Source organism: Stigmatopora argus, chromosome 4, assembly GCF_051989625.1.
Source record: "Stigmatopora argus isolate UIUO_Sarg chromosome 4, RoL_Sarg_1.0, whole genome shotgun sequence".
Taxonomy (NCBI): Eukaryota; Metazoa; Chordata; class Actinopteri; order Syngnathiformes; family Syngnathidae; genus Stigmatopora; species Stigmatopora argus.
In genome coordinates this window covers 5230480-5245660 of record NC_135390.1, presented here as the reverse complement: position 1 = coordinate 5245660, position 15181 = coordinate 5230480, and the positions used below count along the sequence as shown (strand labels likewise).

The 15181-nt window shown below is 42.2% G+C and overlaps 1 protein-coding gene across 4 annotated transcripts in view; it reads right to left on the bottom strand.

The window, feature by feature from the left end:
* The window catches only part of spire1b (spire-type actin nucleation factor 1b), a 37512-nt gene extending 25654 nt beyond the window's left edge, over positions 1-11858 (bottom strand). For 3 of the 4 annotated variants that reach the window (XM_077598668.1, XM_077598671.1, XM_077598669.1), the window contains exons 1-4: positions 11240-11858; positions 7772-7800; positions 2412-2639; positions 1218-1343 (exon numbers count right to left, since the gene is read on the bottom strand). In XM_077598668.1, coding sequence (XP_077454794.1) covers positions 1218-1343; positions 2412-2639; positions 7772-7800; positions 11240-11579 — 723 coding nt within the window. In that variant the 5' untranslated portion in view covers positions 11580-11858. The remainder of the gene's footprint in view (positions 1-1217; positions 1344-2411; positions 2640-7771; positions 7801-11239) is intronic. The other variant, XM_077598672.1, reaches the window with a different exon arrangement.
* Positions 11859-15181: the final 3323 nt, after the last annotated feature.

Here is a 15181-nt window from a genome sequence, read left to right as displayed (position 1 = left end):
TCTGATTTAATCGCGCTTGATATTTAGACTTAAGAGGCTGCCCTACCCCCATTCACTGTCTTTTGGCAACAGATATAGTAAGCGTTATCATTTTATCTATTACTACATTCTAAATGATCACAAAGGTTATTTTATCAGAAACGAAGAACAAGCATTATACATGAAAATAGGGACCAACAGACAAAATAAGCACTTATTAATGTTACATTTTAAGCTTTATGGATAACTATACCCTAAAAAAAACACCAAATGAGAAGCTGTTGCCAGTCCGAGTGAAAAATATAAAACGCATAGAAGTCACAGGCCCAGTCAAACTACGAAAAACGGGTCCATAAATAATAATCCGGAAAAGACAATATGTACAGTAATACCTTGAGATACGGGCTTAATGCGTTCCGGGACCGAGCTCATATGTCAATATTTATCTCAAATCATTCTTTCCCCATAAAAATGAAATTCAAATTAATTTGTTCCCTTCCAACATCTTTTTATTGGTTCTAATTCACCATCTACTCAGAAAGTAACATATAACTATCTAGTGGTTATGATATTCAATACTAAAATGTGACATTATTCAGTACAATGCGAAGTGCGCAGAGGAGAGAGAGAGTAAGAGGGAGAAAAATAAAACATGTAAAAAATGCAACCTGTACGCCCAGTGCTCGTAGATATTTTTATGCGAGAGAGATGCGGCTAGAAAGACTGTTATCATAATCAGCCTCTCGCGTACTTGGCCAACCTGGCTGTTTCGTATCTCAAATTTGTCTCGTATCTCAAGGCAAATATTTCCTTGGAATTTTCATCGTATCTCAAATTTCTCGTGTGTCGAGGCACTCGTATGTCAAGGTATCACTGTACTTACTAACCAAACCTCCTCTAAATATGGATTGTTCTATACATTAAACAAATATTTTACACAGATGTCCAGGTTTTCCAAGATTCAGTTTACTACCACCTTGCAGAGTCATTTAATAAATAAAAAAAGAGAACCCAGACATTTACAGTGAAATTCCTTGCATATTTTCTGCATGGAGACCTAGTTTTGAAGCCACGTGCTTGTACTGAAAGGCTAAATAATGTCACAAATCTTCTTCCTCACTCGGTCTTCCATAGCAAACGTAAAGGTCAGTCATCATTACCTTTCTAAATGCTGATGTGAACGGTGGGACTTCTCCACACACAGAACCGTGATAGGGATAATAAAAATGACGACTCACCTCTTTGGCACTCTTGATCTTGTCCAGGAAAGTCCGCAATTCTCGGGTCTCTGTGTATAAAGCCCGGCAAACAGCCTGGTAGTGACTAGCGGCATCTGACTGACTGGGTAGGTGATCCGTGCACAACTATAAGAAACAAATACGATAAAATATCAGCATTCAAGTGACATGTTTTTATGGTGCTTCGGCCTATAGGCATTCGTTTGTTTCAATTCTTTAAGACAAAATGTACAAATGAAATATTTTATTCATTAGTCCTGTAATGTTTTGTTGAGGTTTGATGACTGAGTGTTTTTTCCTTGTGTCCTGTCCTCTTGATTGTATATGAATTTAACCTGCTGTGTCCTTTCCGGCTCTCCTTCCCTTGTGGGACCCAGGTAGTCGTTATTGTCATCAACCCCTGGATGTGTATTTAAACCCTGTGTTAGTGTGCATCGGCTTGGAAGTGTTTTTTGTCTTCGTTACATTTTCCGTTTCATTGGTGTGTCTCCCCCGTTAAGTTTGTATTTTTGTTAATTTTTGCCCAGTTTTTATCATTTGTATGGTTATCTTGTAGTTATATTTTCCATTAAAATCTTAAGTTGTGCACCAGCTATCCTCTCTCATTTGCCTGCTTCCTGTTGCAGGATTAAACTCTGAATCGCAGCCGAGGCGATCATAAGTTCATTTTCTGTACAGCTTATCCTCACAAGGTTGTGAGAGGTGCTGGAGCCATTCTCAGCTGACTTCAGGCACCATGCGGGTGAGACCCTGGATTGGTGGCCGGCCAATCACAGGGCCCAAGGTGACGGACAACCATTCACGCTCACACTCATACCTAGGGGAGATTAGAGTTTTCAACCAGCCTACCAAGAATTTTTGTTGATGGGAGGAAACTGGAGTTCGTGGAAAAAACCCACACAAGCTCAGGGAGAGCAGGCAAAATCCACACAGTGAGGACACACCTGGGATCGAAACCTCAAATCCAGAACTGTGAGGCCGACACACTAACCACTCCCGCACTGGGCCGCCTAAAATACTTTATCCTAATTTATTTTTACTGTTATTTCTACTTTACTCTTAATGCCTGCTTTGTTTATCCTATTTTATTTGTATCTTTGGCCTTTCCGGATGTGAAGTGCCCTTGGGTGCCTTGAGTGTCTTGAAAGGTGCTTTGAAATAAAATGTATTACTATTGTGATTAAAAATATGCACCTTTAGTATACTTTTGTAGCCATGGCCACTAGAAATGCTGTCAGGGTCGTCATCTTCTTCCTCTGTTGCCTCATAGCCTTCATCAGGGCAGGCGTCCCTTTCGTCGTCAGCTATGTTGGTCATCATGTCAATGAGCTGCTCCAGAGGAGGACTGAGCTCCCTTTCTTCATTCTCTTTCAGCCCATAGTCCAGAGCCTTGTAGATCATGATGCCCAGAGACTCAATCACCTGCAGGTACACAGAACAAACATCATGCGCTGAAAATCTGGACAATGTTTGACAGTCCAATCAATCTGTACCCTTTTCTTTGTTTAAACATCCTTCTGAATACATCTCTGGAATACCTTTTATGCCACAACTTCACTGTGCATTGGAAACCAGAGTACATGGAGGAAACCCACGCAGGAGAAGATGCAAACTCCACACAAATGGACATGACATGGATTTGAACCCAGGACCCCAGAGATGTGAGACTGATGCGCTAACCACTGGCGCCACCAGGCCGCCCTCCTTAGAATTGGACTATATTTTTTGTGTAAGACTTGTTTAAAAATGACTAACTATATTTTGGCTGGTTCTATTGGATTGGATTGGATTGGATTGGATAACTTTATTCATCCCGTATTCGGGAAATTGCGTTGTTCCAGTGGCAAGAGGGTGAGGTTGAGAGGCAATATTCATCCCTGAATGTTAAATTAGACTGTTGAGCAGATTATTAAAGAACATTTTCATTGTTTTCATTAAAACAAAAGCTTTTTGTTCTCAATAAAGACAAAAAATAATCTAGCGATTTCTTCTAGTGACACCTGATTGGTGTAGTGGTTCTGTCGCTGGATTCCCATTTGGGCTGACGTGGGCTCGATTCCCACTGGTGACGGCATGATAATGGGTGCAAGTGGTCGACTGTCTCTGCATGCCCTATGGCTGACTGGCAACCAGTCTAGAGGTGTAGTCTGCCTTTTGCCGAAAGCGAGCTGGGATAGGTTCCAGCGACCCCGCAACCCTTACGAGGATGCGCGTTACGGAAGATATCCGCTAATTCCACATCAAAAAAAGGCTCATTCCACACAGGAACCAGACAATGACCAACATTTATACAATAGAATCATTTTCCAAAATAATTTACCTTATTGCATTGTGTTGTACTCCCCATACTTTCCACATAGCCTTAAACATTATTAAATAATTCAATTGAGGTAGTAGAAAGCAGATCTGTTCCTCGGTCCAATGATCTCAACCAGAGCTTTTATTCATTCATTCATTTTCTATACCTTGCATTCTCAAAAGGGTTGCTGGAGCCAAACCCAGCTGAATTAGGGCGAAAGGCAGACTACACCCTAGACTGGTCGCTAGTCAGCCGCAGGTCATGCAGAGACAAAAAACATACACACCCAGAATCATAACGCCACCAGAGGGAATTGAGCCCATGCCTCCCCGCACACAAGTCAGGGAAGTGAACCTCTACACCACAAGAAAGCAGAGGTTTAATTTTCTTTGATATATCATATCAAATATTTTTCCCCCAAAATCAATTTCCGATTTGTTTATATTAGCTTTGATTTAATATTTGTGCTTTGTACTAACTATTTAAGTATGAATCTTAAACTGGCTTGATAATGGCAGCAATCCCAAGGCCCAGACAAAGGACAAAGTGAGAAATCACACATTAATCTACTTCCCTGAGCACTGAGAAAAGAGGGAGAACATACCAAACTGGCATAAACAAGTGGACAAAACAATGGGAGCAAAAACAGCACCAAATGGACCTGAGCAAAGAAGAACAGAACAAAGCATATTGAGTGCCCCCATCCCTAATCAAGGTCCATCATCCACAACTATGCAATAATCACATATTTGGGAATGATCATTGTTTATCTAGGCAAGAAAATGATCACCTCCAGACTACTGAGGGACTGTGTGGATCCTCTTGAAAGAGTGATTTTGCATATTTAACCTCAGTCTCAGTCTGCAGAAGGTCCCCACCTTGTGAACTTCCTGTGTTTGGCTCCAGTTTTTTACCTAGGTTTACAATGTCTTCTGTGTCTGTCTTGCTACTGCAACCAATGAAATTTCCCAAATACGGGATAAAATAAAAATCTATACTGCCCCATGGCCATTTGATCTCTTTCTTCATCTACAGTACGAGGGAATCTGATCACCAATCAGAAAAATATGGAGGATTTAGCCAACCATTTTCACTCTAAATTTGCACAAAAAAATAAACATTATTTTCATTGTTGCTCTCTCATGTGAATGCAGAATTAACTATTATTAGGACTGATTAACTTGTAATATGTTTATCTTTGTTCTATTCCTATGTTTGTTTATTGAGAATAGATTGTGATAATAATGTAAATATTCAAGTTGTACCCTTAAGAAAAGTCATACATATTGTACTTGGTAGAAAAAAAACTGCAAACTAGGTACTCCTAATGTGATGCTTAGACAACCAAGAATATCCCACACACTCAAAAAAGAGTGATAGCCAGGCATTTAAGCAACCAAGCAGAATGATGGGGTTAAGAGGAAATGCACAAAGGGGGGCTGGGGACTTCAGAATGAGGATGTGCCTTGAAAGGAGATTTGCTGTGGTAACAGTGACCATTATCACAGCCAAGAATAACATCAAACTGCCTTAAATTTCAGCAATTTTGTCACTAAGAGGACTTGAATTCAGCAAAAGGCTGAAATAGGCTGTTTTGGCAGATAGCAATTATTTTTGCTCGACTAGTACCTCTTTCTGGAATTTGCCCACAACCTTATTCCGACTTTTTATTTCAGCATAAATAATTTTGGCTTCAGTTTAGAACAAATCTTGATGGGACACACTATTAAGCAGTTTGACATAGAGGAATGTTACAAAAATTCTTAAGTAATCCTGAAAATACTAGTGGTATATGTTTTTGGGTGAATGCACCTTTGTTTTACTAATTACTGATGGTTGTTAGATCACAATTTTCATAAAAATTGTAATGTTACATTCTTAATAACTAAAAAATATTCTCACGATCGAATAGTAGACATGGGGACAGTGTTGGATGGCAAGGTCCATTTTAACTTGTTTTTGTAAAACATAGCAACGATTCTTTATCATGAGACAGAGTTATTTCCACAGGCAAAAAAAAGATAAGGAGCTTCTTTATTTTGCACCATTTACTGTGCTTATTCAACAACTGACTATCATATGATAGCATGTCTACTACGTTTTTCCCCGACTGATGACGCCCTTAATCTTACAGTGAAACAAATTCACAGTGGAATCTGAAAGGTCAAACACAATCCATCTGTAATCTGCAGGTCAATCTCCAAATACTGCGAATGGCGGGCAATCAAATCAGGGTGTCCCCCGCCTACTGCGCATGGTGTGCTAGGATGCTCCCTGTGACCCTTATGAGGAGAAGGAGATCACAAAATGAATGAATAGATAAAAAATTTACACTACCGTTTAAAAATTTCAGGTCACCCTGACAATTTTATCTAATCTCATTTTCTGAACCGCTTTAACCTCATTAGGGTCGCATGGGGTGCTGGAGCCAATCCCAGCTGTCTCCAGGCCAGAGGCTGGGGACACCCTGAATCGGTGGCCAGCCAATTGCAGGGCACGAGGAGACGGACAACCATGCACACTCACACCTATACCTAGGGGCAATTTAGAGTGTCCAATCAGCCTACCATGCTTGCTTTTGGAATGTGGGAGGAAACTGGATTCCCCGTCGAAAACCCACGCAGGCCCGGAGAGAACATGCAAGTCCACACAGGTGGACGTGACCTGGATTTGAACCCAGGACCCCAGAGCTGTGAGGCTGACACGCTACCCACTCGCTCCACCAGGCCACCTGCATGGCTTTGCATTTCATATTATTAGCTGTAAAGTATATATTTTATACTTTTTTTTGTTTCTGGGAGGCTTTTTAAAAGAGTGTTCAAAATAGTTGTTTGGTTTCTTCAATTATAACAAAAAGTTCATACGATCACGATGCAGGACTGATTTTGGAAGAAAAAAAGCTCCAAACCTTAGTACCCTGATTATTAGGGTTGGTTGGTTTTGTAATTCCTTTTTCCCTGTGTGTGCTGAGTGTATTTTGTGATTAGCCCCTGTTCTGACTATTTAAACATCATGTGATTGCTAGTGATTGTCAGATTGTCTGCTTTGCCACGTTCCATGTTCCACGTCACGGCGACCCTCGTTTCCCCACGTCCTCCTCATCAGGTTTGAGTTTGTTATTTGATTTCCAAGTCTTTGTTATTTTTGGAGAATCTTGCCACAGTCATTAAAGTTTTTGTCAAGCACTCGTCCGTTGCCTGCTTTCCTGCATTTGGGTCCAACTCGACGTTCTACGCTCGACGTCGCCAAAGACATAACACTGATATTTATAGTATATTTGCCAGTACAGAGCTGTAAAAAGTTACAAAGGTTTCTCTAACAGTCTTGATGTTCACGAGTCCACAAACTAAAAACTAAAGTGGACAATGGAAAAACAAATCAGCTCTGTTTCTTCTCTTCCAAGGAAATGACTATGACAACTATACTACCGGGCCGCCTCGTGATTTTGAGGTTCACTCGCTTGACTTTGGTGTGTGCAGGCGCGGGCTCGAGTCATGCTGCTGGCGTTATGACTGTGAGTGAGGATGGTCGTTTGTCTCTCTGTTTGCCCTACGGCTGACTGTCGACCAGTCTAGGATGTAGTCTGGCTTTCGGCTGAAGTCAATTGAGTTAGGCTTCAGTATCCCCGCAACCCTTTCGAGGATGCGCGGTATGGAAGATGAATGAATAAATGAACTATACTACCATATAAATGCACTTAGAATTTTGACATTTCCACTTCCAAATCCATTTAAAATTGTGCAAAGAGACAGAGCAAGTTACTGCAAAAACACTCTTAACATAGCATTCTCTATCATTTTTACACTTAATGGAAATAGCTCACACTATTGTTTTGAGTGACCCCATCCACGTCATTCTCAGACTTTTCAGACAATTGTTCACGCTCACTCTCATACCTAGGGGCAATTTAGAGTGTTCAACCAGCCTACCATACATGTTTGCAACTGATCTGTTAACGTAAGAATGCTGCTCATCAAACCTCTCCACTTTAAAATGATAATGCTTTTAAAAATCACTCAAAAGTATTTGATTTTCTCTGTAACTTTGGCCCATCTAACTGCACTTTTATTGGCTGAGAAACTTAGTCCAAAGGTGATCATAACCCCACTGTCCCACTGATCAACCTTAAGCAATCAAAGACTGTTTAAAAAAGTCACCGGTACGCACAGCGTGTGAAATGACCAAATAAAGAGTAATACAGAAAAACAATACATTAATTGCACATTTGCAATAATGAAAACACAAATGTACTCACCTCTATCTGTGTGCTCAGGTTGTATTTACCTGTGGGACAGCAAAAAAAAAAAATCGGTCACAAAATAAGTCCATAACCAAATAACACATTCTAAATGGAACACCGAATTTTACCTAATAATATTCATTCATTCATTTTCTGAACCGCTTTATCCTCACTAGGGTTCGCGGGGGGTGCTGGCGCCTATCCCAGCTGACTTCGTGGCCAGCCAGTCGCAGGGCACAAGAAGACAAACAACCATTCACGCTCACACTTATACCTAGTGGGCAACTGAGAGTGTCCAATCAGCCTACCATGCATATATGTGGAATGTAGGAGGAAATCAGAGTACCCTGAAAAAACCCACGGAGGCCCTGGGAGAAGATCCAAACTCCACGCAGGTCGACCAATCTGGATTTGAACCCAGAACCCCAGAACTGTGAGGCTGACGTGCTAACCACTCAATCCACCGGGCCGCCAGACTTAATAATATGTTGTAATATTTTTTTCTTGCTATTAAGCACCAATGTTGAAGAATTGACATTTTGTGCAATCCATGCAGGTGAAAAATAAAGCAGTAGCGCATTGATCACTGGTGTCACAGGGATGCTGGGGATGCTAAAAATGGTTGGTAAGCCCTAAATTGGCTGCCAGTCAATTGCAGGTCACAATGAGACAAATTAAACAACCATTAACAGACACTGATGGCTTCAGAAAATTTGGACTGTTGAAACAGTCTACCAGACTTGTTTTGGCGGTGTGGGGGGGATATTTGAGTCCGTTTGAGATGCGGGAATAAACTGGAGTACCTGGAGAAAACCACACAGGCACAGGGTGAACATGCAAACTCCATACAGGTAGGTCGGCAACCAGGATGGAACCCTTGATCTCAGAGCTGTGAGGCCACCGGCCTCTCCGCTACTGCTGATCAGGTGATAGGTCATCTTAGGAGGATCTAGGCAAGGAAGATGATCACCTCCAGACTACTGAGGGACTGTGCGGATCATCTTGAAAGAGTGATTCTGCATATTTAACCTCAGTCTCAGTCTGCAGAAGGTCCCCACCTTGTGGACTTCCTGTGTGTGGCTCCAGTTTTTTACCTAAGTCTACAATGTCTTCGGTGTCTCTCTTGCTACCGCAACCAAGGAAATTTCCCAAATACGCGATGAAATAAAGTTCTAATCTAAAAAAAAAATCTAACCACTCTTCTAGGGGCCCTCCATAGCAAAATCCTTGTGTTTTTGTTGCTCTTGGTAAAATAAAACCGATTGCTTTTAAAAATCCCATGCTTTGAATCGAAGAAATAATATGCAATAGGCTAGTAAATGATTATGAACAGATGTGAGGCAGTGGTATGTGTGCTGACTCCATTTAAACACCTTCCTCTGAGTGGGATCAGAACCAAGCCTGTCAGCCTAATCACATGCTTCCACAGTTAATGCCCATTGAGCAATGAACATTGTGATCTTATGTAGGGTGGCAGTCAGAATAAGCTGAGAAGATGAGAAATCCCCATGATCCAGTTCACGTGATTCTAGTGCACAGGAAAATATGAAAATTCACAGAACACTTGGAGGAGTCATTCAAAATAAGACCACCACGGGTTGGTGGGAGAAAGTGCTCCTTTGTTTTCTAACTGGTCATGCTGAGTTAAGTATAAGACTTCAAGTTACTTGTATCCTGGAAACCCACTAAATAATGAAATGTGTGCTTTAGACCAGCGGTCCTCAACCTTTCTTTCATCATAGACCGGTAAATCTCTTTCTATTTTCTCGTGGACCGGCTAATGGGGAGGGCGACAACTTAAGACCAAATTGTTTGGGGGGCGGGCTCGGTGCGCAAATGACGTCCACGACGGCAAAAAAGTCCCAAGAATAATAGCAATTATTTTTATTATTATAACAACTTTTCTCATTTCAAGTAGGAAGGCGAGATTGAAAACGTTAATATTTATAACTCTGACGGACCGACACCAGGTGGCTCACGGTGATTGGGGATCACTGTTATAGATAATAAACCTACATGATCCGTGTTTGGGATAAAATGCTAATGATAATTAGGTTATTCTTGCGGACTGTCAATTATAACTACCGTATTTTCTCACATATAAGTCGTATTTGTAACTGAAAAAAATGATGACTGAATCAAGGGTACGGCTTACATGCGCACAAGACTTACAGCGTTGCTATACTCTTTTTCACCAGTAGATGTTGGCAAATTAATATATACTATTTGTTGGTCATTTTCTGTTTTGCAGTAAGAAAACAACCATTACTGGATGAATGACTAACTTCCTTATGATCTCATCTCATCTCATTTTCTGAACCGCTTTATCCTCACTGGGGTTGTGGGGGGTACTGGAGCCTATCCCAGCTGACTTCGGGACAGAGGCAGGGGACACCCTGAATTGATGGCCAGCCAATCGCAGGTCAAAAGGAGAAAAACAACCATTCACGCTCACACTCATACCTAGGGGCAATTTATAGTGTCCAATCAGCCTCCATGTCTTTGGAATGTTGGAGGAAACCGGAGTACCTGGCGAAAACCCACGCAGGCGCGGGAGGAACATGCAAACTCCGCACAGGTGGACCGACCTGGATTTGAACCTACGTCCCCCACTGTGAGGCTGACGCGCTGACCACTCAGCCTTTGGGCTGCCCCTTCCTTATGATATTGACCCTAATAATGTACTTTTGATTCATACAGTATCTCAGAAATACCACGTGCTATGATTTTTCTTAAGATTATCCCTTCAGGGCGGCCCTGTGGCACAAGTGGTTAGCGCTATAGCCTCACAATGGGTTCAAGTCCAGGTCGGTCCACCTGTGTGGAGTTTGCATGTTCTCTGCATGGGTTTCTCCAGTTCCTCCAGTTTCCTCCCACATTCCAAAGACATGCATGGTAGGCTGATTGGACACTCTAAATTGCCCCTAGGTATGGGTGTGAGTATTGGATTGGATAACTTCATTCATCCCGTATTCGGGAAATTTCATTGTGGCAGTAGCAAGAGGGTGATTAGACAGAACAACAAAGCAAAAGCACAAAGTACAGAGCACATCAAAGTAAATGGGATCATTAAGAATCACCAAATCAAATTTATTAAGACAGAAAAGCAGCAAAAAGACAAACGAGCAAGAGTGGACAGAGTATGCATGGTTGTCTGTCTTCTTGTGCCCTGCGATGGCTGGCCACCCATTCAGGGTGTCCCCCGCCTCAGCTGGGATAGGCTCCAGCACCCCCCGCGATCCTAGTGAGGATAAAGAGGTTCAGAAATTGAGATGAGATTTTCCCTTCAAAGTAACACGTGTACTCCCTATTAAGACCATTAATATGGAGGTGGAAATTGTGAATCAGGGGGTGGCCTATACAAGAGAAATTGTAAACAACAATTTTAAGGCAATTTTAGGGGTGCGGCTTATATGCGAGAAAATACGGTATCCACCCAGCAAAGCTCGGAGCAGAGTATTGAGCCTACCCTAAAGTGTTTACCTTCACAGCTTGGTTTGCGCAACCTTACAGAGCCGTCCTTCGAAATGTTAACATCCTCCGGTCCTGATATCTTCGCATTGGTCGATGTCACCTCGGCGGCAGCAGAGCATCTCCCTCCCCGCTCTCCCTTCAGCAACATCACACAACACTGGTAACACACGGCCCAAGCTTGTTCTTCATTGATGGGCTGGCTGTAAAGCCTCAAAATCTCCTCTAAAGGCAGCTCATCCGACCGTGCGTCCTCCGCGGAGGTGGTCATCGTGGCGTGGTGCTGATGCTCATCGAGCGGGCTCGGAGCATCCGTCAGTCCCCCACGCAGCCCGCCTCCATGCTCGGCCATCCTTTCATTATCTCAGCGCCGGATGGAAGAGGCCGCGCCAAATGGCGAAAGCTAGCCTGGGGGAAGCATCAGTGCTCATTCACATCCTCCTCGTGGACCACTAGAAGCCGTCTGGACTTACTGAGTGGCTTTCTCTATTTTGGCCGCTTAATGCTCTGATGCAGTCACAAGACCAAGTGCGTCTCAAGCTTGCTCAGTGTTTGTGAGCGACTGCTACTTCAACAGCTGCATGGAATGCTCAATCCCGCATCACGTGACCTCCCTCGGCTGTTTGTCTTAATCAATTTCACATTTGCCACCGTGTGCCGAGCTTTATGGAGGAAAGGCACATAATTTGCTTACAAAATCTCTACTGCACACTATCAAAGCAAAGTGTCAGAAAATGTTCTAATTTAATAGTCTAATTTCAATCTTATTGTGCTAATTAAATGTAAATTACTATGATTATTTTACTTTGTTAAAAGACTGCCATCTAGTGGAAGACCATTTAATCGTTCTGCCGCTGTCATTCTTGAATGAACATTTTTAAAAATATAGTGATTTCTTTTGATGCAGTGCACCAAGCAGAAAGAATCTCATCTCATCTCATTTTCTGAACCGCTTTATCCTCACTATGGTCGCGGGGGATGCTGGAGCCTATCCCAGCTGACTTCGGGACAGAGGCGGGGGACACCCTGAATTGGTGGCCAGCCAATCACAGGGCACAAGGAGACAAACAACCATTCACGCTCACACTCATACCTAGGGGCAGTTTAGAGTGTCCAATCAGCCCACTATACATGTCTTTGGAATGTGGGAGGAAACCGGAGTACCCGGAGAAAACCCACACAGGCCCGGGGAGAATATGCAAACTCCACACAGGTGGACCGACCTGGATTCGAACCTTGGACCCCAGAGCTGTGAGGCCGACGCGCTAACCACTCAATCGCCGGGCCGCCTCGGAAAGAATTTAGGGAAATAATTTGCAATACAACAGAATTTCAAGTTGTCACTACTCTTGCAGTAAAACTGATTTTGATTCATCAAAAACAACACCATAAAGAAAATTGATAAAATGTTGTCCTACTCATGTTACCATGTCATGTCATGTGGTCATGTTTCATCTTTCTTGCTGTATACTTTTATTTGGTGAGGCTATATGCTGCCCTGAAGCCATGCTCATTTATTAAATGAATTATTGTTTCAAACAAGGATTTAGTCGGAAAATCAACATAAATGCTACGATGATCAGCTTTTGGTTGTATGGAAACAATTGTAGCACATATAAACAACATGGGCATAGATCATGTCCTGTCCAACTCGGGTAAATGCTCCCATTATTAATGATTATAATTCCCCTTATTAAGCGATAAAAACCATATAAATCCAACGCGGCACATATTTTCACACACACACACACACACACACACACACACACACACGCATACATAAGGCACGTAAAAATCTAAAATGTACTACAAAGTGGACAGCTTTCCGACGCCGTCGGGTCATAGGGAAATGCGCATATCATGCTTCAACATGGACAGATTTTGTATGCTTGTTATTCATTTTAAGACAGGGGTCTCAAACTTGCGGCCCGCGGGCCAACTGCGGCCCGCGGGACGATAATTTGCGGCCCCCGTCTTAATATGAAAGATCGATTATTTTTTTTAATTTTTTTTTATTTTTATTTTTTTTTTTACCTCTTTCCCCATGATGGCGCCGTTTAAGTGGCAGCCAGTGGCAGTAGCTCTGTCCACTCATGTTTTTCTTGTTTTACAGCATGTTTTACATGAAAAATTAGAGGGAACATTGACATGCACCTGCTTGTGGCAGGTGTGATACTGGTGTGCCGATAGCGAGCAATGATGATGTCGTGACCGGATGATTCGCCTAAAGATGTTTCGCCGACGGACGTTTGACAGACGGACAGGTCGTACTAGTATTTGTTAGTTTAATGATTAAATACAAATACTAGTATTTGTATTTAATCATTAAACGCTGTTTTCAGCTGGATTTGACCGAATTTGAGAGCATTTTGAGCCGTTTGGCGAATGGACGTCTATAGACGTTTTTTTGCCTCCATCGCGATATCATCCAGTATTTGTATTTAATCGTTAAATGCTGTTTTAGGATGGATTTGACCCGATTGCTGTCATTTTACGGCTCGGTTCTGCTACATCTGCCTGCCCAAGAGTGCTTATTCCCGGACTGCCATTGATGGTAGACGAACATTGATTTTTACTATAATTTGGACAACACCGGCGGCGGGCCGGATTAAAAATCCTAACGGGCCGTATATGGCCCGCGGGCCGAGGTTGAAAAACTTGTACACACACGATCCGGCGGGGCGAGCGTTCGAATCCCGTTTCGGCGAAACCTCCGTTCGGCCGAATGAACGTTCGGTGGAACGTCCATTCGGCGACCTGCCCGTCTGTCAAACGTCCGTCGGCGAAACGTCTTTAGGCGAATCATCCGAGGACCGATGATGTCGCTCACACTGGTACTCAGTGCGCTCAGGGAGGTTGTCTTTCTGCTCAGACCAACAAAAAATTAGAGGGAACTTTGGTTCGGAGCTGAATGAACCAATCACGGTGAGGTATACGGCTCTGGAGGGCGGGACATCGGCCGGGCTGTCCAGTGCCTCGCTCACTCACTCATTCATTCCTCCAATCAGCTGGGCGGAGGAGAAGCCGTGAGGCCGATCACTCCGCTCGGCGCGCACACTCCTCCGCTGCTCTCAGCATAGAACTGAATGTTTTATCAGTGCTTTTCTTGTGGAAATCCTGATGCGGCCCAGTCTCACCCAGACTCGGCCTCTAGCGGCCCCCAGGTAAATTGAGTTCGAGACCCCTGTTTTAAGACATTAATAAATTGTTTTCTTATAATTTTCTCTCATTTTTGTGTTTCTCATATCTTTCATACAAAATTGGAACACTTGGACCAATTTTAACTGGTTTAATTGGTAGTTGTGTGAGGACCGTGGAACGAATTAGAAAATTCAGATATAAAGTACTGCTCTACTTACGAAATTTTCAAGTTACAAAATAAGTTCTGTAGCCAATTAATTTCGTAAGTAGAGGTACGACTGGATTAACTTTCAGGTATCTCCACCCATCTTATTTTGCCGGTTACCTTTTGTGCGCAAACAGTACCTGCTCACATGTACAAACTGAATATTTGTCATTGATATGTAACAGTGTTACTGTATGTAAGTATGATAAACAATTCTTAAACAACTTGATTTTTTCCACTGATTCTTTTCCAAATGAAGAGGCTGAATCCAGCAGTCTGACAATGGTCACAAAATTACTTCCAGTAGGTCCACTTACCATTTAGAAGATAACCGTAAAGGAGCACACAATTAACGGTTGAAGTTGATCAATAAAATAAAATAAAAGAATAGCTACTCTGTGACTGTCAACATTAAGGCATGCAACTCACATGCACTAGCCGTTATTTCCATTGCATACTATATAATATGTAATATATATGTATATATATATATATATATATATATATATATATATACTATATAATATGTAATATATATAATATATATAAATATATATACGTATATATATATATATATATATATATATAGATATATATATATATATATA